The sequence below is a fragment of the Podarcis bocagei genome, assembly GCF_964188305.1.
Source record: "Podarcis bocagei genome assembly, chromosome: 8".
NCBI lineage: Eukaryota > Metazoa > Chordata > Lepidosauria > Squamata > Lacertidae > Podarcis > Podarcis bocagei.
The window spans coordinates 3,869,116-3,894,982 of NC_138133.1; the positions used below are offsets into that span (position 1 = coordinate 3,869,116).

Here is a 25,867-nt window from a genome sequence, read left to right on the forward strand (position 1 = left end):
AAGACTAACAGAAAAGACAACCAGGCAAAAATCCATAAGCAAAGTGGGCTGTTAAGCCTTTGATCGTTTATTAGTCGTGACAAAGATTCAACCTCTCTAAAAGCAAAGAAAGGAGAACCTAAAGGACGTTCTGCCTTCTGAAGGTTTACATTTCCCACAAAACAATAAGCAAAGCATCTGTGGCACAGAAAACGTCAAAGGTGCATCACAAAATTAGAAGGGGTTACAGCAGGTCAGACAGGTCAATATCACAATGCGTCAAACCAAACATTTTGTCTTACACCTTTCCAGACAGAATTTGCATGAAACATTCTAAACAGTTACATTCAAATAACAACATGAGCAATCAACAGGATTGGTACATCCTATTCATTGGAAAGTCTGGGCAATCATTGCCATACACCTCCTCAATCATCTCCACCAAGAACCATTGTGCTGGAGAAACCCTGCCCAGATCCTTCCCCTGAGAAGCTGGAGCCTACGTGACGACAACAACAACAAACAACAACAACAACAACAACAACAACAACAACAACAACAATTGATACCCCGCAAATCTGGCTGGGTTTCCCCAGCCACTCTGGGCAGCTTTCAGTACATATGAAAACATAATAAAACATCAAATGTTAAAAATTTCTCTATATAGGGCTGTCTTCAAAGGTCTTCTAAAAGTTGTGTAGCTCTTTATCTCCTTGACATCTGATGGGAGGGTGTTCCACAGGGAGGGTGCCACTGCCAAGAAGGCCCTCTGCCTGGTTCCCTTCTTACAGTGAGGGAACCACCAGAAAACCCTCGGAGGTGGACCTCAGTGTCTGGGGCTGAATGATGGGGGTGGAGATGTCCTTCAGGTTTACTGGGTCGAGACTGTTTAGGGCTTTAAAGGTCAGCACCAACACTTTGAATTGTGCTTGGAAATGTACTGGGAATCTTACACTTAGGGGATTATGGCAGCAGAGGTTTCCCAGAATACAAGTGTGTGGGGGTAATTTTGGAGGTTTATGTTATAGAATAAATCATTTACGAAACATTCATATATACAAACTTTCCCTAGCAAAACAAGCTTGATTAATTGCTTCAGTTTAAATAGATAGAGTGGCCCCTATCCCGTGGTGCTGCTTGCTACAATTGCAGTGGGGTGTTTCATTCATTGAAACCTGTGGCATTGCCTGCTACTACCACGGAGTGGCCACTAGGGGCGCTGTGGTGCAACAACTTTGACAGCACAAGTTTTGACAACTTGACACTTAAAATTTTTAAGACCTCACAGGTGTGAGCCTTTATTAGAGAAATCTGCTTAGGTTTTTGGGATTCTGTTTGGGTTTTTGGGGTGTGTATGTGATGTAGTGCATTGAGGAGACATATCATGCCTATGCACCGGCGACTGTTTGAGGGGAGGCGGCACATATGATGGCACTCATGTATCACCATGGGGGAGGGGCTTGGTTTCCGTCACATGAGTCACCAGAAGCAACAATCTTTGCAATCTTTTGGGGTGTCTGGGGTCTTAGAGGAGGGGTAGTACCTCTGGTGGGGGACACGTCATGCTCCTTCTGGGGTAGTTTGTCCACCTTTGCTCCCCCACTCCTGCACTCAGCTCTCACCTGTGGCTTCTAGAAGCTGTCAGCATGTGACAGCAGCCACACGCCGGGAAATGGCCACCAAACTTTTTTATTGAAATGTGGTAGCAGCCAGTGTGGCATGGCTGAGCTGCGAGACCTCCTTCCCAACACTTGATGTTGCTGCAGGTTGGCATCATAGAGTGGTGTTGAGGTCAGGAGCACCAGGCTGGCTCTGCCATGGGAGCTGCAGCGATGCCAGTATCAGGGGGCCAGCTCTGCAGCTGTCCCTCTCCCCCCCCCACTGGCCACTACTGGTTAAATGCATAAAAAGATGGCACTGATTTTGCAGCATGCTTAGCACGGGTCCTTCTTGTGGGTCCATTTAAGGAAATGTTTGTCAGTTTCCTAAAAAATTAAAAGTGTGAGGTCTTGTGGATATCTGGACATTACAATATGACACACAATTTATCTGCACTCTCCAGTCTTGTTTGTGCAACCCATATATTCAGTCAACTGCTGTTTCTAAGGCTAATTCAAAAGATACATTGGCAGTGTGAGCATGGTTGCTGCACCTTCCAATCTATGCAGCTCCAGTAACATGCTACCATCTTTGTGGGCAGGATGGCGTGGCTACCTTCTACATTAGTACTACTGGCCCTGATAAGCAACAATGGTATAGGAAGTAAGCTCACCATCCACCTGCCCACATGTTCTTCCAAGAGCAGCATGGGACCAGACCACACAAGGCCACTCCCACCCTGCAGATGCCTTTGGCCTTCACCAGCCCTTGAACTAGCTTAGCTTTGCATGCCTCTGTGCATTTGTTTTCGCCTTCCTACCTTGCTGGATGCACTGTCCTGATTTTCTCTTCTCTCATTCTTTATCCCTTGGCAGTCACTGTTTCCTTTCTTCATATCTGATCGGTCTTAAACTGACAAGTTCCTATTTCTTTGCTTCTCTTTTTCTGTGGCCTTCTTAATTGCTGCTCAGTGTTTAACAAATTTGTAATTGTCGGCAACTCTTCTTGTTGGAACATCTCCACATATTGGCTCATGGTCAAACTTGGCTCTCCCAAGCTGATTCTGGTGCTCATGTAGCCCGAAACTCTGGCTCTTTGTCATTTTCCCACGCTCCCCACTATGATACTCATGATGAGTACCTTTCAAGCCAGCTACAGCCTTCCTCTTGGCAAATACCTTTTATCTTTATACTTTTCCCCAAGCTATTGCTTTGCTATATTTTCCATATAAATTATTATTACTTATAGTCTATTCCTACAGTCTCAATCTCCCTCCACTCCCTGTTTCTCTTATTGAATCCCTGCAATCTGGTTTCTTTTCAAACTATTCTGCTAAGGCCTCCCTTACAAAACATGTCAAATGGTCTGTTGGTAGTTAAAGGTCAAGGTGTCATCTTTCTTCTTATGTTCCTTTATTTCTTCTCCGCATTTCACACAGTTGCTCACGCTAATCTTCTGGAATTCTTGCCTGGTCTTTGTATTTCTCTTGCTTTTCATTTTTGCAGGGCTAAACTACACAGATGATGTGAGAGCTTTAAAGCACTTATGGGTGTGGGGATACTGAGTGGACTTGGGCAGCAGTGCTGGGTGAAGGGGCACCTAGCAGCATTTGCCCCTGTGCAATTTCCTCAACTCGAAATCACTCTCCAAAATGGCTGGGTGGGGGGGGCATGTTTGGTGTCTGTCTTTTTTCTAGCTAGGCTATTAGCAGTTTGTGCAGGTGGGAAGAAATACTGATCAGGAAAATGACACAGAGGAAGAGTTGAACACTCCTTTCTCCAGCACTGCTGCCCCAAACCCCATGACTTCTTTGTATTGTACCTGGGAGATTCAAGTAGCAATCATATCATGTTTATAAATAAATCCCAATGATTTCAACAGGACTTACTCCCAGGTAAACATACAGAGCATTACAGTCTCCGTGACAGAGCTCCCGCATCATATGTGGCTTGGTCCTTGGTGCTTAGATATCATACTTTTTGTGCATTGTTTCAAGATTCCCCATAAGAATATTCCCCACTTTATCTCCTCAAGGTTCTTTCATTAAGGCATCTTTTGAGTACATTTCTCTCTGTGTGTGATCATATAGCTTCATTTAATCTGGACTGACTCTGCACTGATCAATAGCTCTGTCTTCCTTGTATCTCTGTCTTTCTCTGCCATTTCTTTCTGGATATTCCAGTGCCCCCTTCAAGATCAATAGAATTCATTGGCTGTTTCTCCCAGACTCTCTTTCATTCCCATCCCCTCTCTTACTGGTATTGATTTGGTGGCCCATTCTTCTCCTGCTCAAAGTCATGTCTTATCCCTGCCTTTCTTTTATCTTCAAACCAGCTCAGTCAACAAGACCTGTATCTTTGTAATTTGTCAAAGGGCAGCAGTACACAATGGGTGTGCAACTTGTGTAAAACCATGTCTTTACACTCTCATGTTCATACAGCTGGGAAAGCTCAATTGTACCATTTTTATCAGACATGTGTTTTTTTTTTAAAAAAGCACATATTTTGCTTCCACACTTGTGACAGAAAACACCCATGGGACACCATTGGGACCCACAACAATTGCAGTGATGTCCCTCGAATATGTCAACTGATGATTGGACAAGTCTTTGAATAATCAAATCCTTATCATCTCATGTCTTGACTACTATGATAATTGCTTTCATTATATTTCTGTAACACAGCATTACAACCAATGAACAAACCACAAAGGCACACACAATTATTTAGTCCCAAGGCAACCCATAATTAATGACATCTGTCATGTGAACTAAGCAGTATTCATTACATTCCAGACTCCAGCTTTATACATCTTTGGCTCCAGAAAAACAGAGATCAGGCCTTCAAACATCATTTTGAAGCAACTGATTGACAAATAAGCCAAATTACCAGGCATTATCAATATGCTTCCAGCTCGGGTCACCTCATTTAACAGCAGCCTGTAATTTATCCCAGTCCTTCAAGCATGCCTGATGGCCCCATCCTAACAAGACCAATTCTTGTCTGTCTTGGGCACTAAAACAAGGGTGACACACAGAAAGCCAGGAAGTCCTCCAATCTTACAAATGCCCAACTCCACTCCTAACAAAGCAACCAGTGTGCTAAAAAGAGGAAATGGGAACTAGACTTTTTAAAAAGCTCAGAGCAAGAAGTGAAGATTTCGGAGGTTTTGTCAGCTTCAAAGCTAACTAAACTGAGAGAACTTGGTGTTTTTACAGCTCATTAGTATCAAAAGAATGGAAATACAAAATGTCACAGGCTGGAATAAATCCAGGGGTCTTCCTAGGGGAATTCAATGTGTGAACGAGAAAACTGAGGTCCACTCCATTCCACATGCACTGGAAAATATAGACCACAGATGCCCACCTTGTACACTGTGGATATACCCTGAACATCAACATACACTGGGCATTTACTATATTCCTCCAACCCGATTGGCAGCCAATTCACAACAAAAGCAATCAGCAAGCCTCCATAATTGCTTTCTGCCAACCTCAAAATCTATTAAATTTACAGCTGAGTGCTGAAATAAAACCACCAATCAACAATTCTGGGTCACATCATGATAAACTGAGTTGTTGTATCACTTGGACCTCCCATAGGAAAATGGTTACCTTTAAAGCAGGACAACTGATAAAGCCCATTTCATAAAGCAGAACATCACCTGAAAATCTAATGTTACATACATTACTGAACACAGACACCATGAACACCACATCCAGGACACTGAAAAAACAGCTTTGTATATGATTTAGAGACAATAAATCAGTCATCTTAACCAAAACAATTAAAATACTGTTTCACAACCCTTTAATTCTGATGGCCACAACCTCTCCCACTTGAAGATCTTTCCTACAGAGCATCCATCAAATCCTGGGATATTAGAAGCAACAACTGGATGACAATACAATTTCTATTTCTCTGTTCCTCTTTTTTAAAGCCCCTTCTCTTGTACAGGCCACACTCCCTAGAATTATTCAGTTCTGAAGCTGCATTCATACAGTGTTTTATTTCATTTCCCCAAAATTTCCTTACTTGATCATTTTCACATTTTGTGTGATCTTCCACACAATGTAAAAGCTACTTCTGGAAATAATAGTGGAATCTAGTAGAAGGTTAGCACTCATTTCTGTTGACCTGAAAAACTGTGGGGTGAAAAAATTGGGAGCGGAATCCCAACATCTGGGGTGCCAACTTGAATAAAATATTGGGGGGGAGAGTAAGCCCTGCCCTGCATAACTGATCACATGACATGGTGCACAGACACCATTTGAATGGCACTGCCCATCAACTTTTGGGGGGCAGGCCTCTCAAATATTTTAGTGGAGGCCTGGAAACCCCTCAGCCCCTAGGAGTTTGCTCTTCTGCCCAGCATACAGTTCTTTCCCACTGCTTTCATGGGTGAATCATGGGGGAACAGAAGCACACATTTACATAAAGGGTGGGGAGTGGTGGCAACATGTTTAATGAGGCCTGCTGTTGTGTCGCAACTGACCCACAGGTGTGAATTAAATGTAGCATGAATGTCTCACTCAAAAAGCCACAATTCCATGCATAATGCAACTGGGAATGCAGTGTAAAAGGAACATCAGACACCAGAACAGAAGTGACCAGGAACTCTAATGCAATTATCTCCACGTCTGAATGCACCCTGAGTGCTCTTAAAACTGTTGCCTTCTCATAACGTTCATTTGAAGTCACAGCTATGTTATTTAAAACTCACATTTAGCATTGCCTCCTGTTCCAGAGTACCAAGAGCAAAGATGGGAAGTTTGTGTGTGCATCCACAAAAGGTCACAACATTTCAGACAACAAAGATGAGATTTCTTCAGTTGTTCCATACAATGTTTTCAGATAAATTATAGTTACTTCCAGCTCATGTCAGCACACATTTCCAGCTTTCCTTATGATCCTGCAGGCAAGGTTATCTATTTTTACCTTTTCATGCATGTTATTGGTCTTTCTTCCCACCCTTTATGTCACTTGCTAGATACATGAATATCTCAAAGAGTAAGATTAAATAAACCAAACTATGGTTAATACTAAAACTATTTATTGCTAGCATCCTTCAAACATGATATTTAGGTATTGATACAGAGTTCTACAGCATTCCATTAATCCCTATTTTACAGCTGCTCCTTTATGAGCTAAACATGGATGGCATAATCCAGCAGGAGCTAAATTCGGCCAAGTAGAAGGTAAAGACAGCCATTTCCTGAGCTGACCTATTGAGTTGTATAGTAAAGAGTACCCCCTTACCTTTTTTTTGTTAGTGGGGCAGATGTAGAAATTTTCAATGACTGTAGCAATTCCAGGCTGTAGATTCAACTTGGTATATAATGTTCCAAAATCTGAGGACCTGGTATGGTGGAAAACAGAACTTTAAATGCATGGTGGTAATTAACCAGTATTTTTACATTTCAAAATAGAGCTGATATACAGCTCACATATTATACATCTGAAAACTGTTATAAACAAAAATTTTAGGTAAAGTAACTGCCCAATTCTGAAGGCCCTGCTCAAATACAACATATTGTTATAGATGGGGAGCTAAACCCTAGAAATTAATAAATGGTAAAGGACCCCTGACAGTTAAGTCCAGTCATGAACAACTCTGGGGCTGCGGAAACGTCCGCAGACAGTTTTTCTGGGTCATGTGGCCAGCAGGACTAAGCCGCTTCTGGCGAACCAGAGCAGCGTACGAAAACGCCGTTTACCTTCCCACTGGAGTGGTACCTATTTATCTACTTGCACTCTGACATGCTTTTGAATTGCTAGGTTGGCAGGAGCTGGGACCGAGCAACAGGAGCTCACCCCGTCGCAGGGATTTGAACCGCCAACCTTCCGATCGGTGGCTCAGTGGTTTACACCACAGAGCCACCCGCGTACCTGTAGGGAAGGGAAGACTGCAGGCCAGTGAAAAAATGCAGGCTAAGCTTCCTTCCCAAGCCAGGGCCTCATCTGGGATAGAGGCATTAACATGACAAAATGTGTTGATGGTCCATCTAAGGGGAATTTTTCCCTGGGCAGGCAGAAGATGCTGAGGTGATGGGGTATGTGAGAGATGACAGGAAAAGGGTGTCTTTAGCAAGGTGTGCTGGGAAGGAGGAGAGAACAAAGACAGAGCTAGGGGTGCCATCTATGGGGGGCATGGGAGCCAGGCCCCCCATATTTTCAAGAAGGGGGCCTGGGCTCACCAAAATTCCACGACGATCCTCAAAAGGACGCACCGGGATGAAGATGCTTGGCCCTGCTGCCTCCTTTTGAGGATCACCAGGGATGGGGCAGGAAGAAAAGGTGGCTGGTGGTGGGTGGGGGATGGCAGGCTGAGTCAGCCCAGCTAGGTGTGGGGGGGTGTCACACATGTGGCATCATGCACTGCCCCCGCCCACATGTTGGGTGCAACTCAGTGCCTATGCCAAGCAGGCTGGCTGGGAAAAATGCCTTGGACTCCATGGTTGCACTGCTGTGGGGAAACAAGCCCCTCTTGAAAGGACCATGCTGTAAGATCTGGACTCCCTGCATGCAGACTGAAGCTGTAAATATGTGACTGAATCATGTTTCTTCAAAATCCCAGCAGCATCTTCAATTCCCCAAAGGAGCACAACCCCTGGGCAAGTGCCTGGAGCCCCCTGAAATCTTGCTACCACTTGGCGGGGGCGGGGTGCTACCCAACCTTTGTAACAATATGAATGAAATAAGCTTTACATAAATTCACGCCATTTTGCATCATCCAGATTTATGAAACAGAAGACATTGACCTTATATTGTAGGAAGAACCCATCAGAAAATGCTTTTGTCTCCAAGAGTAAAAAATACACAGGTATCCTTCCAGTGTTAGCCTTAGCCTTGACATTTTCAAACTACAGCAGCCTATAGAAACAATAGTGGATGTACAAATAATGGTGAGTTCTGCCCTCAGTGGGGCCCTTCAAGGGGAAGGACAAGAGAGAACATGATCTACATGATCGAAGAACAAGACACCAGGTGAGGCGCACCAAAACATGCACAAACCATGCTAAGTTTCAATGCATTTTAATATCTGAAATAAATCTCCACTCTTACTGACCCTCTTGGGTGCTAAAACTGAGGGGGGTCTCATGCTAGTTCTGCCACCCTCAGTATTGTAAGCTTTCTCTGTGGCAACCCCACTCCCCACAGTGGTACACTGAGCTTTCACCAAATGCCAAAACATCTCTCTTTACCTTGGTCTCTGTCAGTTAAAATATTTTATTTTGTAGGACATACCTATTTTGTTGAATTCATACTGTTCTGTTCTGACTGTAAAAGTTTTACTTTTTTATAATTATAGCTGGTTTATCTGGTTTTATGATTGTATATTACATTTGTGGAACCCATCCTGGGACCTTGCAGTTAAGGGCAGGTAAGAAATCTCATAAATAGGATAACAGGGAAAGACGGCAAAGTCACCATGGAAATAATAATCTTGTAAAAATAATTATGCATTAACGTCAACATCTGAAAGATAGCTATGATTGTGAAGATTTGAAATTCTGCATAATCTGTTCATTTCACAGCCCTTGACATGCAAGAGAAACCTAGATTGTTTTGTTTTTTTAACCATTCAATTGCTTCTCACTTGGCTCTCCTTAGCGGTTAAAGGGTTTGAAAAATAAATGAATTCAATAACAGAATTTTAAGCAATTTTTCAGCAGCACAGAAACTAGAACTTGTGAAGGAAAATTGGACATGACAGCATGCCTAACATACATTTTACAACAGCTTCTCAAAACACCTTCAGATTCCTTATATATTCCCAAACACTAAGTCAAAATGACATTGATTGCTGTTCTCCTCAGTCACATGTAACCAAAAGAAACCAAGGGGCATCCTAATTGGTATAATTAGTCAGTTCACTTGTCCGCCTGCACACTTGTTGGGGTTTTTTTAGGCCTCAGAGCATGGAAGAGGAAAAGTATCAGACCGTTAATGGTACAATGCCCATAAAATACTGCTTAGTGGCAGGGATGCAAACTTGAATAAAATATTGTGGGGGGCCAGGTAAGCCCCGCCCTGCATAATCAATTACACGATGCAGTGCACACAAACAATTTGAATGGGAATGCCCATCAACTTTGTGGGGTTCCAGCCGCCTAAAATATTTTGTTGTGGGGGCCAAAGCCCCCACAGCCCCTAGGAGGTGGCTCTGTGCTCAGTGGAGAGGCTCAGATCTGCCAGCACAGAGAGAAAGTCAGTCCAGTGCTGATGGGCAATAGGACTGAGCCAAAATGATTCTTGCCATTTCCATTTCATTTGCTCAGAATATTGAAGCATGTCTTCTTGTGGAAATCATTTATTGCAAATCATCTTCAGTTGCTTTTTATTTAGGTTGCACACCAGCATACTATTTGTTTGTGTTGCCTTTTTAATAGAAGTGGATGCTTAAGGCAACCTTCATATCCCTTACATCCTAGAAGTTTCCAAGTGCTCATATTCCTACTTTGTTGCAAGGCGGCTTTTGTAGATATTTTTTTGGAATTGATTTGTGTGTGTGCGGCCTCCAGACACTTTAGCACACTGAGGAGCTTTGCTAATTCACATGCCACACCACATCATAATGGCAACACAGGTAGCTGAGTAAATATTGTCTCTATCGGGATGTGAATGTGTACAGTACTACAATGAAGCTACATCAAGGATGCCTCTGAATCTTGAGATAGTGGCACGTGCTCCTCAACAAACACGTGTTTCGTAATCCTTGAAGGCTGCCGTAGAACTCCTACCACCCACCTAGAATCCTGAAACACCCACTAGTGGGTGTTAGGGACCAGGTTGACACCCCCTGGCCTAACAGAAAAGGTAGAAGCTGTGCATAGCTTGTCTACTGATAACAGTGAAAGAATACTGAAGGAATGGAATGTAAACAGCTATGCTATGACGATGGTGTACTAAACGCTAGAAGATCAGTCAAGCATAGAAGTTACACTAAGTCCTAGGTCGAGAAGAGAACAAAAATATTAGCATAGGTAACTGAAAGCAGATGCTGGCAGACCACTAATAGAAGACAATGAAAGGAGACACTGAAAGATGGCTACATGTTTCCACACAGTATGAGATGGTTAGGGTTGGCTAGTCAGAAGAATCCAAGTATCTCCAAGTGACTTAAGAATGATGATAGTGTGTTGCAATTGTGTAACTGTCATAGGGAAGATTGCTGCAATTGTGGTAACTGCTTGGTTATTTTGTACTCACGTGAATAGATTAGCAGTGTACTGTACAGTGGTACCTCTGATTACGAACTGAATTCGTTCTGGAGATCCGTTCTTAATCCGAAACCGTTCTTAACCTGAGGCGCGCTTTTGCTAATGGGGCCTCCCACTGCGGCGCGATTTCTGGGGCAAAGTTCTCAACCCGAGGTACTACTTCTGGGTTAGCAGAGTCTATAACCTGAAGTGTTTGTAACCCAAGGTGTTTGTAACCCAAGGTACCACTGTATAAGAGATGATGTTTGAGAACATCAAAATTGCTCTCTGCCTCTGATTTTTTAGGAGACTGACCTCTAGATACGTTTGTATCAATAAGAACATAATCTCTCCCTATTACTACTTTAGCCCTTTAACTATGGTTTCTTTTTCCAGATTTTTTATGACTGGAGAGACACACTGTCAGGGGCTGGGTGGATGAGGGAGAGTGGTGGCAGCCGGTGGTTCAGGAGGCACCTGAGGGGGAAGGGGACTTTGAACCAGGTTCAGCGTGGTGGGACAGGGAGGAATCATCATCAGAGTGTGAGGGGGAAGGGAGAGGCTTGAGGTGGCCACAGACGCTGAGAGAGATGGAGAAGGAGCTGGGTCTCCTGCTTCGCAATACAGTCCTGATTCAGCTTCTTCTCCTCCCTCTTTCAGCGCAGGAATGAAGTGTCGTGAAAAGGCTAGAACAATTAAGAAAAGCTGAGTCACAGCAAAAAATGCAAGGAGGGAGGTATAAATAAGGGAGAGAGAGCACAGAACTTTAGCTTCTGCAACTGACCTGCTTATCTGATGGATGTGATGGATGCTGACTCCCTGGTTGCTGGGCAATAAAATTAATTACTGACAAGTAAGTTTGCCTGCTTCTGATTACAGTGTTGGATAAGAGACAGCAGGCTTTTCCAGAAGCCTGACAGATACTAGCAAGTGTCATAAAACCACATAAGGAGGGTGAACCAAAGAAATCAGTCATACCCATTGGCACCCTGAGCCCAGTAGAGGATACAGGACACACAGTTACAACTCGGATTCCAGTGGAGGCACAAGTCCCTGTTCCAACAGAAAATTTGCTCCCATCTGAGTCCTTTAATATAAGCTGCACAGACATACATTTAAAGCACATGCATTTGCATGTGAACTTTTCCCCCTCCTGGTTTCTCCTGGTTCCTTATTTCTTCATAAAAGCATTTATAAACCACTTAATATAAAAAAAAATGTCAAAGCTGTAAGAAAAATCTAAGTGGCCAAGCACCACCACCAATCCAGATGGTTCACTTTCAGAGACTAATGGAATCCAATGGATTCTTGAATGCTCTTGGGGGCTTTCCAGAACATAGGGCAGAGGACCCTATTGAAGCCCTTTCCATTTTGTAACAGTGGGGATCATTGGGTTTTTGACACAGTCACCCCAAGCACCCTCTCCAGCATTGCAGAGTGAGAGTAGAACAGTGTCATCTGTCATCAAAGCAGTCTTGCTGACTGCTCTAAACTTGGAGACTTTGGATTCTAGATTAAGGGATCTAATTATGTCTTGCTACCCTAATTCAGTCGGAAATGGCAATAGCTTCATTTTCTATTTTTGTTTATTTATAAACAGCAATAATGACAATGTATTATATAATTAGACAGCATGTAGAGCAGTAGGGAAGGAGGTAATTCACCATCACATTGCTTAGTTGCGACATTTCATACTCCTTCAGCTACATGGGAATGACTGTCAGTCTATGTGACACTAAAGACAGGTTCCATCTGTTGTTCTATTTTTCCTCTCAACCTATCTTCCAGTTCATTTATCAGTTTCCTAGCAACCCATCTCAATTTTCTGTTCTTACATGTAATTCCTCTTTCAGTTCCTACTGAGAGGCATCCATCTTTCAAAGCAGTTGAGCTTTAATTTCTTCCCGCACAGTTTGAATCACATCAAGTCTTCCTCCTTTGCCCTTCCTGTTGTGCAACCTTGAGCTTTATTCTTGGATACTGAAAACAGTGAAGGCATTTGAAAAGCCTGCCTGCAAAACAACAGGCCATTTTTTGGGGTGGGGGCAGGGGGAGCGGACAAGCAACTAATGAATAGCTGAATGATTTGAAAGCAAAATTGTGGTGCACCTGAAGCTACAGGCATAGAAAAAGTAAAATCTGGAACATTTCTGAATTTATTTTTGTATTTATTTGAATACTTTTATCTCACTTAATAACTAGAAATGCTCAAGGTGGTCTTAAAATAATTTTAAAAGGAACACTGAAATAAAAACAAAACTCGGAGCCAGTTAAAATTCTTAGAAATCAAAGTCAACATCTAGAAGCATATCCAGATGCAAATGTCTACCTAAGCAACCACATACTGAGAGCAGCTCTTTAAGGCATGAATTCCACAATAAGGGGGCAAGCACCAAGAGGCGGGTTCTCAGCTCACTTTCAGAAGACAGCAGGAAGACTGCCTCCTGCACATGGGACCATCGTAATACACATGGCCGTATATTCAAGAGCAGATCTGTAAGGCGCCCTGATCCAAGTCACTGTGGATGTTCAAACTCAAAAACTTTGAACTTGGCCCAGAAAACTAACAGTCAGCGTTCTTTGAAAACAGGCATTATGTGTCTTCAAAGGTCAGTTCCAGTTAACAATTGTTATATTCTGAATCCAGTGCTGTTTCTGAACAATCTTCAAAAGACATCCCCACTGATTGAAAAACTGTTGAGTGTTCCCTGAGAGCAACATTGTTCAACATTCACCTGCCCTTTAATAAAAACATGATCCGATGGGCAAGTCATCAGAGGCTTAGTGGGGGGGGCACATGGGGGCCATGTCCCAGGGCGCAATTTTGTGAGGGGGCACAAACAGGCACCTCCACAGCAGGCACCTTCATTGGAGCCTGGCTCCACACAAGGAGGAGCCGTGCTTTGGCTGTGGGGCTTGCGCCTGGCTGCAGCAGCTCTGCCCTCGGGTCAGGAGAATGGGTGGCAATGCTGCCCTCCACCCTCCTCAGCCATGGTGCGCCTTGCGCCTGGCTGCAGCAACTCCACCACCAGGTCAGGCCTAGGGGGGCGTGGCGGGAAACAGCGTGGTTAACTCTCAGCTCCTCAGCTTCAACATAATTTCCCCCCAGACAAATTAAGCACAATACCACAGCTGTCTTGTGTCTGAAGATCTACATCCTCTATTAGGTAATAAAATAAATGCAAGAATGCTGCCCTCAGCTTTCCACAGCTAGAGAGAGTGGGAGGGGGGATAAGACAATGTCGTCTTTTGACAGGACCCAAAATAGTGATAATCTATGGGCTGCTTCTCTTATTAAATTGCAGAGCTACTGGATGACTCCCACAGGTTATTCCTGCATCTGAAAAGATGTAGCAGTGCCTTGGATTGATATTAATAATCCAAGTAACTGCAGGCTGTTCCTAGCCCTGTTTTACTCAATTCAGATTCGCATATATATGTTCAAATGTATATAACTGAATGCCATGGATGGTGTTTGGTTCTTTATACATGGTGCTACCAATATATCAGCCAGATAGGTGAGGTATAAATAATAAATAATACATTAGTAGTAGTAGTAGTAGTAGTAGTAGTAAAAAGGGTGATCAGGAGGGAGAGTTAACGGAGCAACTTTGCTCCTCTCCCAACCCAGATTTCAAGACTAGTGAGGAATCAAATTGTTCTTAACAACACAGTCTCAATTCTATTCTAAAAATGAAAGGGAGGGACATCACTATTTTCTAGCAAAATTTAGGTGGGTAGGTAGCTGGAATTAGAAGAGTAACTGAAGTATTTAATTTCAACAGGACCAATGTTGAGAAGAGAGGTAGGTGATACTGTATATACAGAAAAACATGTGGAACTTCTTTCAATCAACTGTGCAATAATTATAAGCAATTTGCATAGGAAGCACAGGTCCCATACCAAATTGGATAAGTAATAATCTTTAAGTGTATTTATCCACAGGGTTTATCTTTCCTGCTTAATATCAAAGAAAAATCAGGAGAGAAATATTTGTGATACAAAATTACTATCCTGGCCAATGTAGTGGTTACATTAGCATAACACCCTGACTGAGTAAAAAGCCACTTAAGGGTCATGTAGGAGAAACAGAAAGAAAGAGATCAAATGGGATGAATGCGTTCAAAAGGCCAGGTGAAGATGAAAGAACCTGTGGATGTACTTTAAATGCTCAACAGTTTTAATCATTTTAGTACATAAGGTGCGTGCATCTGCACTATGCCAACCCATGTTAGGTTTGACTGAGAAGGGAGATAGGCCAAAAACAAAGCATTTCCTCTTCGCATAAAGTTTGCTGGTACTGCAGAGTGAAAGTCAGATCCAGGAGATTGTGATGCCCAACTCCCCTGCTGCCACTCAGACAAAGGAGAGATGTTCCCTCCATCCATCAATGCAGGAATTACTGGAACCAACAGTAGACACTGGTGAAATCGTGAGTCTGGTTGCATTTCTCCACCCTTTCATGCAACCCCAAAATCTGATCCATAGGGTCCCCATCCAGATGGGGGGGCACATGGGATCTGCTGTGGGGGGGGGGGAGAAGAATGAGGAGTCCTGTTGCAGGAGGGGATTCCTGCTTACAGTACATTGGATCCTACCCTCTATGTTGCTGAGGCTGGGTTTCATTCTGCCTTTTTACTTGTTAGCAATTCTGAATCAGGGCCAGAGACAGAGAAGGAAAACAGCTGCAAGGCATTACAGGGGCTACTAAAGCTAATCTGATATCCTTTTTTTAGAAGGTAGATGGTTTTCCAGATAAAATTAAATTCAGCAGATTGAATCAGTTTAAAATTTCACAGAACATTTGGTTACATATGATGTAAGAAACTATTATTTCTGCTTTAAAAGAGGCATGTCAAATATGTATTAAAGGGACTTTTTAGGGTTTTGCTTAAAAGCAAACAGTACAGTTGAAGAAAAGAAAGCAGTGGATGTAATCAGTGATGGGGCCCACTTTATTAAATATTTGCATATTTTACAGAAGCCTGGGGGCTGAGGAGAAATGTTTTGGTTAGAATCTAACCATTAGATGACAGCAATCCCAAGCCATTGTTAATACAGATTATTAGGAAATTGCACAGGATGAATTGGTTGATCTCAAATTTGTGGAATAATACTAATTAAATTCAGTAATGTAAGATGTACACAGAGAAAATCGCACATTTTTTGTTGCTGGCTAGGGGCTCAACAGAGAAAAGAATTCTAGGCATATTGGCTGATCACTTAACTCTGGCTCAGCAATGCCATAGAGCAACAAGCAGGGCAAATGTAACCTCTGGATGTGTCCACACCTTTAGATCCTGTAAGAAATAGCAAGCAGGCAGGTGAAGTTACACAACTGGAAAGAGGGAGAAAGTTATGAGGCAGGGCTTAAGAGCTAGATATCAACAGTGTATTGAAAGCTGTAAGTTTTGATGAGATCACTAATAGAGAACATGTAGAGAATGGTCCTGTATAATTTCTCTTGGAGAAGCTACTCAAAGATGCCACAAAAGGAGGGGTTACAACTTTGCTCTATTAGCCACCCTGAAAGTCCAAAGTTGCCAAGAAATGAAACTGGGTTTTATATTTATGATAAGCCAGAAATGAGTGGAAAGTTATTGCTGAGGTCTTAATTCTTCATCTATGGTGCCTTAACTGCCTCCTTTCTTCACTCAGATACATATTTTACCTTCACAATTATTTATGGACAGAGGAATCCTACGGCCGTGATGGTGGTGCTGGAATTATGTGGAAGATAAACTGCCACTCCCTAGGCCCTGCCAACTCACACCAGCTAGGAAGGGAAGGGCAGGGGCGGATTTTCCAGGTGTCCCTCTCCACCAGTTAGCCCTCTCAGAAAATTCTCCCCTTATAGACTCTAATGGGAGAGAAAACAACTGCACCAGCTCCAAGGCAAGCATACATTTTTCAGCCTGAGAGTGTAGGGGAAGAGGGGACTCCAGTTCTGGTGGGTCCAAAGTGCTCCCCCAACGTGCCCCTGGAATGCCCCACATGGTGATGGCCTCTGAGCACAAACCTCCCTTCTGGGAGTTCACATTTGCTTCCTTGTTTGTTTGTTTAAGAGCATTTCTACGCCATGGTACAAAATTGCTTTACAGTGTAATCTACAGTAGGACAATAATAAAATGCAGTAAATTATTTAGAGGCAATAAACAAACAACAGAATTAGCATGATATACATTTAAAATACCTATTTAAAAAGCAAAGAATTTGTGTTTTAAAATATAGCAGCTCCCCCATACTATCCAACATCAAACCAATTAAAATGCCCAAGAGAATGAGATGTCTTCTTCATGTGACACCTAAAAGACAATAAAACAAAATCCTCCTGGGGTGGGAGTCCCACAGCAGGGGTGCCACAAATGAGCAAGCTACCCACTTGGCTATTAAACGAGAACCCTATTTCAAATGTCTAATACTGAGGAGACAGTACTTGCTTTATGGCACTTGCTTTGTAAAAGAATATAATAAAAAGGTGAATAGAAAATGAAAATCTGTGAGAAGTTCTGACATCAAGCATACTATACTGTGGCAAATTGTTGCTGTAGACATTGAATGAAGCAGAATAATTATGACTGAATTCTTACAAAGTTCATAGGACGGTCAGGCCACATATGTCAGCATCCAACAACAGAAATGTTTGATGAGAAACTGGCAACCAGGAAGCCGTTCCACAAGTATGAAAATTGATTTGTAGAAGCTTCAAGTTACCAGCTTGAAGCAGAGAAATAGGAAAGGCAAACAACCAGCCAGAATGTATCGTATTTCCTTTGGCACTTCCAATATACTAAAATCTTCATGAAAAATAATCCTATCAAAAATATCACAATCCTTTCCCACACAATTAATACCACTTTATTCTCTGTGTTTATCTGTCTATTCCAAAAAACAGGAAACGTGGTATTTCTATGGGAATGAGGCAAGAGAGAAAGGGGTACACATTCCACACATACCATTTGGACATGCGGGGGGGGGGGAGGGCATTTACTATAAATGGGGCCATGCAGAACATGAGCCCAGGAACTCTGGACCCCAGCCCTTATCTCATGTATACAGCTATTAAAGGATCTATACTGCACATCTTAAATAAAGTTTCCTTCCATTGTACACCCTTTTTTGTGTATCATAATGTATTTAAAACAAACAAAAACAAACCACATTTGTGTCAAAGAAATGTGCATCAAAGCCTTGCTCTAATGTACTCACAGATATTCTCATATATTCTCAACAACTACACACCACAATGCTGATACATAGAGCTGTGGCGGGAAAGGTTACTAATTCTGTCCCAATTGGTACTGCAGCTGATAGTGGTCTTCCCCAGCACTTATGCCCCCCACTCCCTTGAACTCACACTTTACAGTTCCTTGCAGGAAATCAAAGCCTGTGAGGTAATGGTGTCAATGCTATTTATTATTTATCAGGTGTTTTGAAAACTGCTGTCAGGGGTTCAGGAGCAGAGGCGAGGGCAAGGGAGGAAACAGAGAGCGAGGGGGAGGAGGCCGAAGAAAAGATGAGTGATGACGACGACCCGAGATCTCCGAGTCTTTCCAGTGAATCAGAAGATTCACAGAAAGGAGCGCCAGTGGCCAGAGCAAGGGGGGAGCCTAGGGGGACACCCCAGGAAGAAGGGTCCAGAGGGGGCTCAGAGGGCAGCAGTTGGAAATCGGGGCCAGCGTCACCAACAGAGCGCAGTGGAGAGGAAGGGCGCCAGGTATCGAGCTCTGGCAGCTCGCAGCAGGGGGGAGGGCATGAGTCAGGAGTGGCCACACCTCCATCGGGGAGCGAAGAAACGGTTAAGCGGAAAGTGGAAGGTTGGGCGCGCGCGCCAAGTTCAAATGCACAGGAAGGTGGCGCAGTAAGCAGCCCGGAAAGGGAGCCAGGTCCTAAAGCCCGACGCAAGGAGACAGAAGGGTCCGGGGGGTCCGCGTCAGAAGAGTCCAGGAAGGAAGAGACAGCGGGGGGCAGAGGGACCCAGAGAAGAACGGTCAGGCGGAAAAGGTGGAGTAAGGCTAGGGTATTAAGCTGGTGTACAGGAGGCGGAGACTCAGACGGAGCTTCGCCGGTCTAACCCATAAGACGTAGAGCTGCACGCAGCAGCTTGAGAATGGAGACTGTAACTCAATAAAGACTTTTATAAAGTGAACGCTGGCTAGCGTGATCCTCTGTGAGCTAGGATCTGGAAGCAGCTCTGACAACTGCCTTTCAGTATTATCACTCCCAAGACAACTAACAAATCAGATAAAACTGATAAAAACACATACAAACAGTAAAAACAGCAGACTAGAAAAAGCAAAAATAAAATTGTAGCGGAAGAATAAATCCAATTCACTTGGGCTTTTAAGAGTTCTCGTTGCATGGTGCTAAAAAGACGTAATGATAGATGCCAAGTGAAACTCCCTGGGTAAGCTGTGAAATTGCTGATCTTGTAACAAAAATATGTAAGCTGTCCCTAAATTGTCCATACCAGACGATTGCAAAGTAGTGCATATACCACCAATTTTAAAAGTAAGATCTAGGACCATGAGCATAACTTCTGATCCTTGTAAATTGGAGGAAAGCATGGTTAAATATAAAGTTATCAATCATACAGAACAGCCTTCTCCAGCCTTTCTAGATGCTTGGACTACAACGCCTATCAGCCCTAGTTCAGCCCACATGACCAATGGTGTTGGATAACCAGTCTCATAAAACCAACAAAAAAAGGTAAAGGTAAAGGACCCCGGACAGTGAAGTCCAGTCACAAACGACTCTGGGGTTGCGGCGCTCATCTTGCTTTACTGGCTGAAGGAGCCAATATTTGTCCGCAGACAGTTTTTTTGGGTCATGTGGCCAGCATGACTAAGCCACTTCTGGTGAAACCAGAGCAGTGCACGGAAATGCCGTTTACCTTCCCGCCAGAGCGGTACCTATTTATCTACTTGCACTTTTGACGTGCTTTTGAACTGCTAGGTTGGCAGGAGCAGGGACCGAACAACGGGAGCTCACCCTGTCTCGGGGATTCAAACCGCCGACCTTCTGATCGGCAAGCCCTAGGCTCTGTGGTTTAACCCACAGCGCCACCCGCGTCCCAACATGCTTAAGTCTAATTAGTGCATAATGTGGTTAATACCATAGAGCAGGGATGTCTAACAGGTTGATCACGAGGGATCACTGGTAGACCCAGTGAGGTTTTGGTAGATTGCGGTCGATTGCTGGGTCCCTTTCCTTAGCACTGGTAAAACAGAACCCCCCCTCCCGCCCTCCCTTGTTGCACGATCTGCAGAACGGAAGACGGAGTTTACTCAGTGAGGCTGTTTGTTTCCGCAGTGATCTTTTGATGAGTGGCTGTTCCCCTTTCTCCCTTGATCTTAGGCTCAAATTCTCAAAAATTGGGGGCTGAATCTGTGTGTCGAATGCAGTCTCTTGCGAGTTGGCCACCCTTGCCATAGAGTAAGCTGCCTTGCCAGGCTTAGTCTAGGTCACTTCCCCTCACCTTGGGAGGAAATAGGTAATCAAGCCTATTGTTCACCTCCAGTCTACCTGAGAAACTCAACGTTTGAAGATGTTAGAGCTGGTTGTTCCAGCTCAGCTATATGGCTCTCACCAGCCATTCTTGAGTTCCTATATCAATAATTTAGGAACTTTCACCACTTTGTAACTAAGTGAAGTTTTATTGCCTGTGCAACCTCTTTTCTGAAGCACATGAATCTGAACTTTGGAAAGATTGTAAGTAAAATATTTTTAAAATTACCAAATGTCTTTTCCTATGCTGGGGGAAGAGGGAAACTTGGGGGGGGGGACTTTTTAAGAGGACATTTTGGAACTCACTTTAAAGGGCACATATTTTAAAGGTCTAAACACCTATGTTTCTATGCTTTACTTTGCTGCATATTTTGTGATTTTAAATGTCTGCTAGGGCTCTCTCACCAAAGGGCACTTGCCCCAAACTTGGACCTTGGCCTTTAGGGATTCTCCTTTCTATATATTTTTCTCCTGAACCAACTAATGGTCAGTGTAGTGGTAGTCTAGAAATATCTGGAGGGCCCCAGAATGGCAGACATAAAAGAACAAGCCTTGCTAAAGGAGACTCAGTGTGGCTTCTGACTAACCTTTCAGAGTTCTTTGAAAATATCAAACAGAATGTGGATAGGGGTGATTCAGCAGGCAGAGTACTTGGACCTTTAAAAAGCTTTTGATAAAATCCTCATTGAAGGCTCCTAAACTGCACTTTATCACACGATAAAAGGGAAGGTCCACTTATGGATTAGTAGCTGGTTTAATTAGAACTGGATGCAAAGAGTAGAAATAAATGGATGGTTCTCACAATGGAATAAAGAAGTAAAATCTCCCCAGGGTTCTACAGGTGCTTTTAAAGTGGTTCATAAGTGAACTGGCTTTTAGGGTGAAAAGTGAGGTGGCCCCAATTTTCTAAGGCAGTGAAAAACAAAGAGCTCCCAAAAACTAGGTGAAGAGGCAAGCAGGAGCCACGCGGGCACGCAGAGGCACTGTCAGGAGGACCAAGCCTGAACCCAGGACCTCATCAGTGGGGGGTGGGCAGGGCCAGGGAAGAAGCTGCATGGTGGTGGCAGAGAGGTGGGCGCACAGTGGTGGCGCCTCTCCCTCTCAGAGAATGAAAGGCGAGGAAGCTTCTTGCAAATGCTGCTCTCCCTCCCCGTCCCAGGAGCAGAGAAGTCCAGGCAGCCCGCTCTGGACTCCCTGACTTGGAAGGAAGCACTGCCGAGATTCAGGCAGGTTGGCTAAGTGCGTGCAGGACTGCCTGCCAACAGCGCCCCTCCTTCCAACTTGGCACATGTGGCCCTGTGCCCCAATCCACACCTGGCACCCGATGGCACCGGTGGGAAGCATTTCGTCAAGTGTGGTGGCACGTCCTTGGTGACGCAGCTCAGAGGTTTTTGTGAGCAAACGTCAGGTGTAATCTTTGTCTGCTTTAGCCTTGGGTTGGGCTCAGCAGTCCTCCCATTTCTGTATTTGGATTTGAGGGTGACAAGTGATGAAAATCCTATCTCGTACAGGGATGTGAAAAATAAAACACTTTCCCCATCATCATCCAATGCATTATGAGAAACATGAGGCCTGGTCTAGGGCCTTGCTAACCTTTTAATAATTCTGTCCTCCATCATCATATCAAGGAACGTAAGTGTGGAGCTGAGTACAGATAAATTTCACTCTGCTGCAGCCTTTCCACCGGCCTCCCAAATGGAACTCACAGACCATAGTTTAAAAACTTCTGCCTTAGCCCATAGTTAATACCATTTCGATCAATCAATCTCAGTCAATCTCAAACCTTTTTTGGCATATGGACAAGATTCTGAAAGGTTCAGTACAATAAAACCAATTAGCAGAATCTGCATCTAACAATTAAAATACTGTTGTGTTTTGCAGCAACCTGGCTACTATCTCCATCTTATCCCCATCCCGAGTAAACATTAGGAAGGTCACCTTGCATACATCTGACTGCCATTCCCTGCTAACAACCAAATGTTTAATGAACTAGACTGCACCGTCTGATACAAAAGAACATGCACAACTGGTTCTATATGAATCTTCAAATGTCTCAAGGGCTGTCACATGGAAGAGGGAACAAGCTTGTTTTCTCCTGCTCCTGGGACTTGAACAAATGGCTTCAAGTTACAAGACAGGAGATTCCAACTAAACATCAGAAAAAACTTTCTGACAGTACAGTAAGAGCTGCTTGACTGTGGAATGGTCTCCTTCAGGAGGTGGTGGACTCTCCATTGGAGGTTTTTAAGCAAATTTTGGATGGCCATCGGTCAGGGATGCTTTAGCTGAGATTCCTGCACTGCAGAGGGTTGGACTAGATGACTTGGGGTCCCTTCGGACTTTACAATTCTATGATTCTGTCCACAGCAGCATAGTCTCTCTGTGAATCGTAATACCATTTCCATTTCTACTGTGTGTGTTTCTCATTATTGCATACAAGTGAATTGTTGTAAGTGTAAGCTCCAGTCAAGCAATGTAGTTGAGATCATAGAATGATAGAATTGTAGTGCTGGGCGGTACCAAGGGTCATCCAGTCCAATCCCCTGAAAACAGACATTCCTTGGAGGCGACCGTAACCTAGGTTTAAGGTGCTCTTTGGCGACTAGCATTGGTGGTCATTAATCTGAAGATACCCAAGTGTGGACCACTGTGGCTGAGCTACCTCTGCTTGGGAGGAGGAGCAGCTGGCACATCAGCCTCCGTTGGTGGAAGGCACATTGCGTCACAACCGTCTCTGGGCCTTCAGTGACATTTATCTGGGTCCCCAGACAGCAAACATGATCCTTTAGGTCAGAGGAGTAGAACCTTGTCCCTTCCAATAAACAAGGCCAAGGCAGGAGGCGGTTAAAACAACAGGGAATGGTCGCTGAGGTGACCACTCGTTTACCCATTCAGCTATAATTTATCATTGTGGCCATATTTTGATGCACATTGGTGGGCACCTTGCTAGGACAACATCATTTTAGGTTGCTGTTGCTTTCAAAAACCACAAACACATGCATGGAGGGAGCACCATCCTTAGCAATTTAACCAGGTCTTGGTCCTTACATAGACAATGCTTTGTTTTTAATCTGTGGCATTCTTAATTTGTTTGTCACCACAGCACTTAGTTGCAGCTGGCTAAATCTGCAGAAGCTTAACAGAACACTGGCATTTTGTTTCCTCTCAGCTTCCAACACCAGTTTATCACCATGGCACCTCCCTGAATAGGCCTGATATCAATTCTGCCATCTACTGAGAGCCTGAGAACACTTTCTTTTTAAATCTGTTGGCACTTTAGAAACTACCATGGAAATTCTTGTATAAACCAAGAACCCTTGAATTTTGGAGGATGCAATGAAACCCAAACCTTTAAAGTCCTCCCTACTTTTCTAAAATAAAAAGGCAATAATTAGGACCAGGAGAGTCTCCCAACCACCAAATATATTAAAAAGAAAACTTTGTGTGTTAAAAGTTTTCTTGTTTAATTTTTTCTAGTTAGGGTAAATAAGCTTTATTGCACTAGCCAAAGGTCATGACAAAACCATACAAACACTTTCAGGAAAAGAAATATCTATATAACTGTATATAAAAAGCAAAGCCACTGCCTGAATAATCAATATCATAAAATGAAGATTCACACATAGAATGGGGACTCCACACAGCATACAGTATTTTCCTATTTAGAGCTCTGAATCTCCCTTACTGCAAATTTGTCCAGGTTCTTCTTCCTGATCTTACTTGCCACCAGTGCAAAGAGGGCCACATTATAAGTTACTGGAGCATTAGCATCACTGAGCAGCCAGAGAACCCTCTCCACCAGGGAGAGGCAGCTTTCCTGGACAAACAAGGGATTTGAAAAGTGCCTCCTAGGTTCTGTGTATAGCGGGCAATGTAATAAATAATTTTGGACACTCTCCACCTGCGGTTGCCACAAATACAAAGTCTACCTGCTTACGGGACCCTGTTATATGCCCTTGCAGGTCAGCAGAAGGCATTATGTGTTAAAAGTTGCTTCTTTTTTTCTTCCTTAGGCAAATCAACCACTGAGAGCAGAACAATGTGTAGACAGGCAAGGGAGGGAAGCAGGTTTTCCAGATGCGCTGCTGCTTTCTCAAAGCTGCCCACAACCAGCCTCCCTCCACAATACGGAGTGAGGGCAGCCCAGTTGGAGGGCTGTTGCCATGGCTGAGGTGAGGAAGCAAGAAGAGACTCTCCCTGGTGAGTCCAAGTCTTCTTCCCTGGCCTCTCTCTCCAGCAGCGGCAGCAGCATCCACTGCCTGAGAATTGCTCTTGTGGATGAGGTGTGGAAAGGAGCAAGGAAGGCAGAGATACCCCCCCCACACACACACACACTCACAGGAGAGCTAGAGGGCAAGGCTGCTGCCTCACGCAGCCTACAACTTCCTGCCATAGAGAGAAAGTAAAACCACAGGAGTGCCACAAGGGTGGGAGCAGAGCCTGCCCACAGCCCCTGAAGCTGCCACATTCATGGTCAGTTTTAATTTACACAGAGGCTGAATCTACACATAAATAAAAAAGCTGTGAAAATGCTTTTTTTAAAAAAACATTTTAAAATATATATGGAATTCCCCATAAGCTCACCTGCACCACCTAGTGTCACATTTGTATAATGCACTTAAAGTGCACTTAAAATGTTATCTTTCAGCTGTACAGTGGTACCTCGCAAAACGAAAAACTCGCAAGACAAAAGAGTTTTTCGTTTTTTGAGTTGCTTCGCAAGACAAATTTCCCTATGGGCTTGCTTCGCAAGACGAAAAATGAAAACGTCTTGCAAGTTTGTTTCTTTTTTCTTAAAACCGTTAATACCCAGGGTGACTTCGAGGAGCAACTTATAGCACGCGGTGTGGTAGCCTTTTTTGAGGTTTTTGAAGACTTTGGTGTTTTTGAAGACTTTGGGAAACCGTGCTTCGCAAGACGAAAAATTCGCAAGACGAAAAAACTCGCAGAACGAATTAATTTCGTCTTGCGAGGCACCACTGTACAGTATAGCTAAGTCCCCAAAAGATATGTTTGGCAGTGACCAGTGCTTTTTTCTGGAGGACGCAGGAGTATGCATACCCCTAAACATTTTGTGTTGCCCCAACCGACCGACCAACGGACGGATTGACATGCCAGCTGTCTCCACAGTAGCAGCGCAGACTGGAGCTCCATCATTCTCCCCGCCAGTGCCCAGAGAGGGGAGTCTGGGGCAGCCGCGGTGAAGATGATGGCACCACCACTGCTCCTCCTCCTCTTGCCGGGCTAGAGTAAGCCACCGAGCACTGGCCCCTCCTCGCTCAAGCCGCCACCACCAGGGGCCTTCCCGTCCTCTCAACACCACCGCCACCTCAAGTCCCTCGTCCAGGGGTTGGGGGGAGGGAGGGGGAGCAGCCAAAATGAGAGTACCCCTAAACATTTTTTTAGAAAAAAAGCACTGGCAGTGGCCATTCATTCCCCTGCCCTCCAATAAGGTGAATGGCATCCATTCACTTAAGATGGTGGGGAGAATGAGAGCCCTGATCTCAGGGACACCGCAGCCAGCTCCAGTCACATATCACTGCCTGCTCCATCCCAGCAACAAGGAACACAGGGTGAAAG

General features: G+C 44.0%; 1 protein-coding gene across 1 annotated transcript in view; it reads right to left on the reverse strand.

Moving 5' to 3' along the window:
* The window catches only part of SORCS2 (sortilin related VPS10 domain containing receptor 2), a 132,539-nt gene that overhangs the window by 83,653 nt on the left and 23,019 nt on the right, over positions 1–25,867 (reverse strand). Inside the window, exon 3 of the mRNA XM_081206241.1 lies at positions 6,837–6,936. Within this exon, the coding sequence (XP_081062367.1) occupies positions 6,837–6,936 (100 nt within the window). The remainder of the gene's footprint in view (positions 1–6,836; positions 6,937–25,867) is intronic.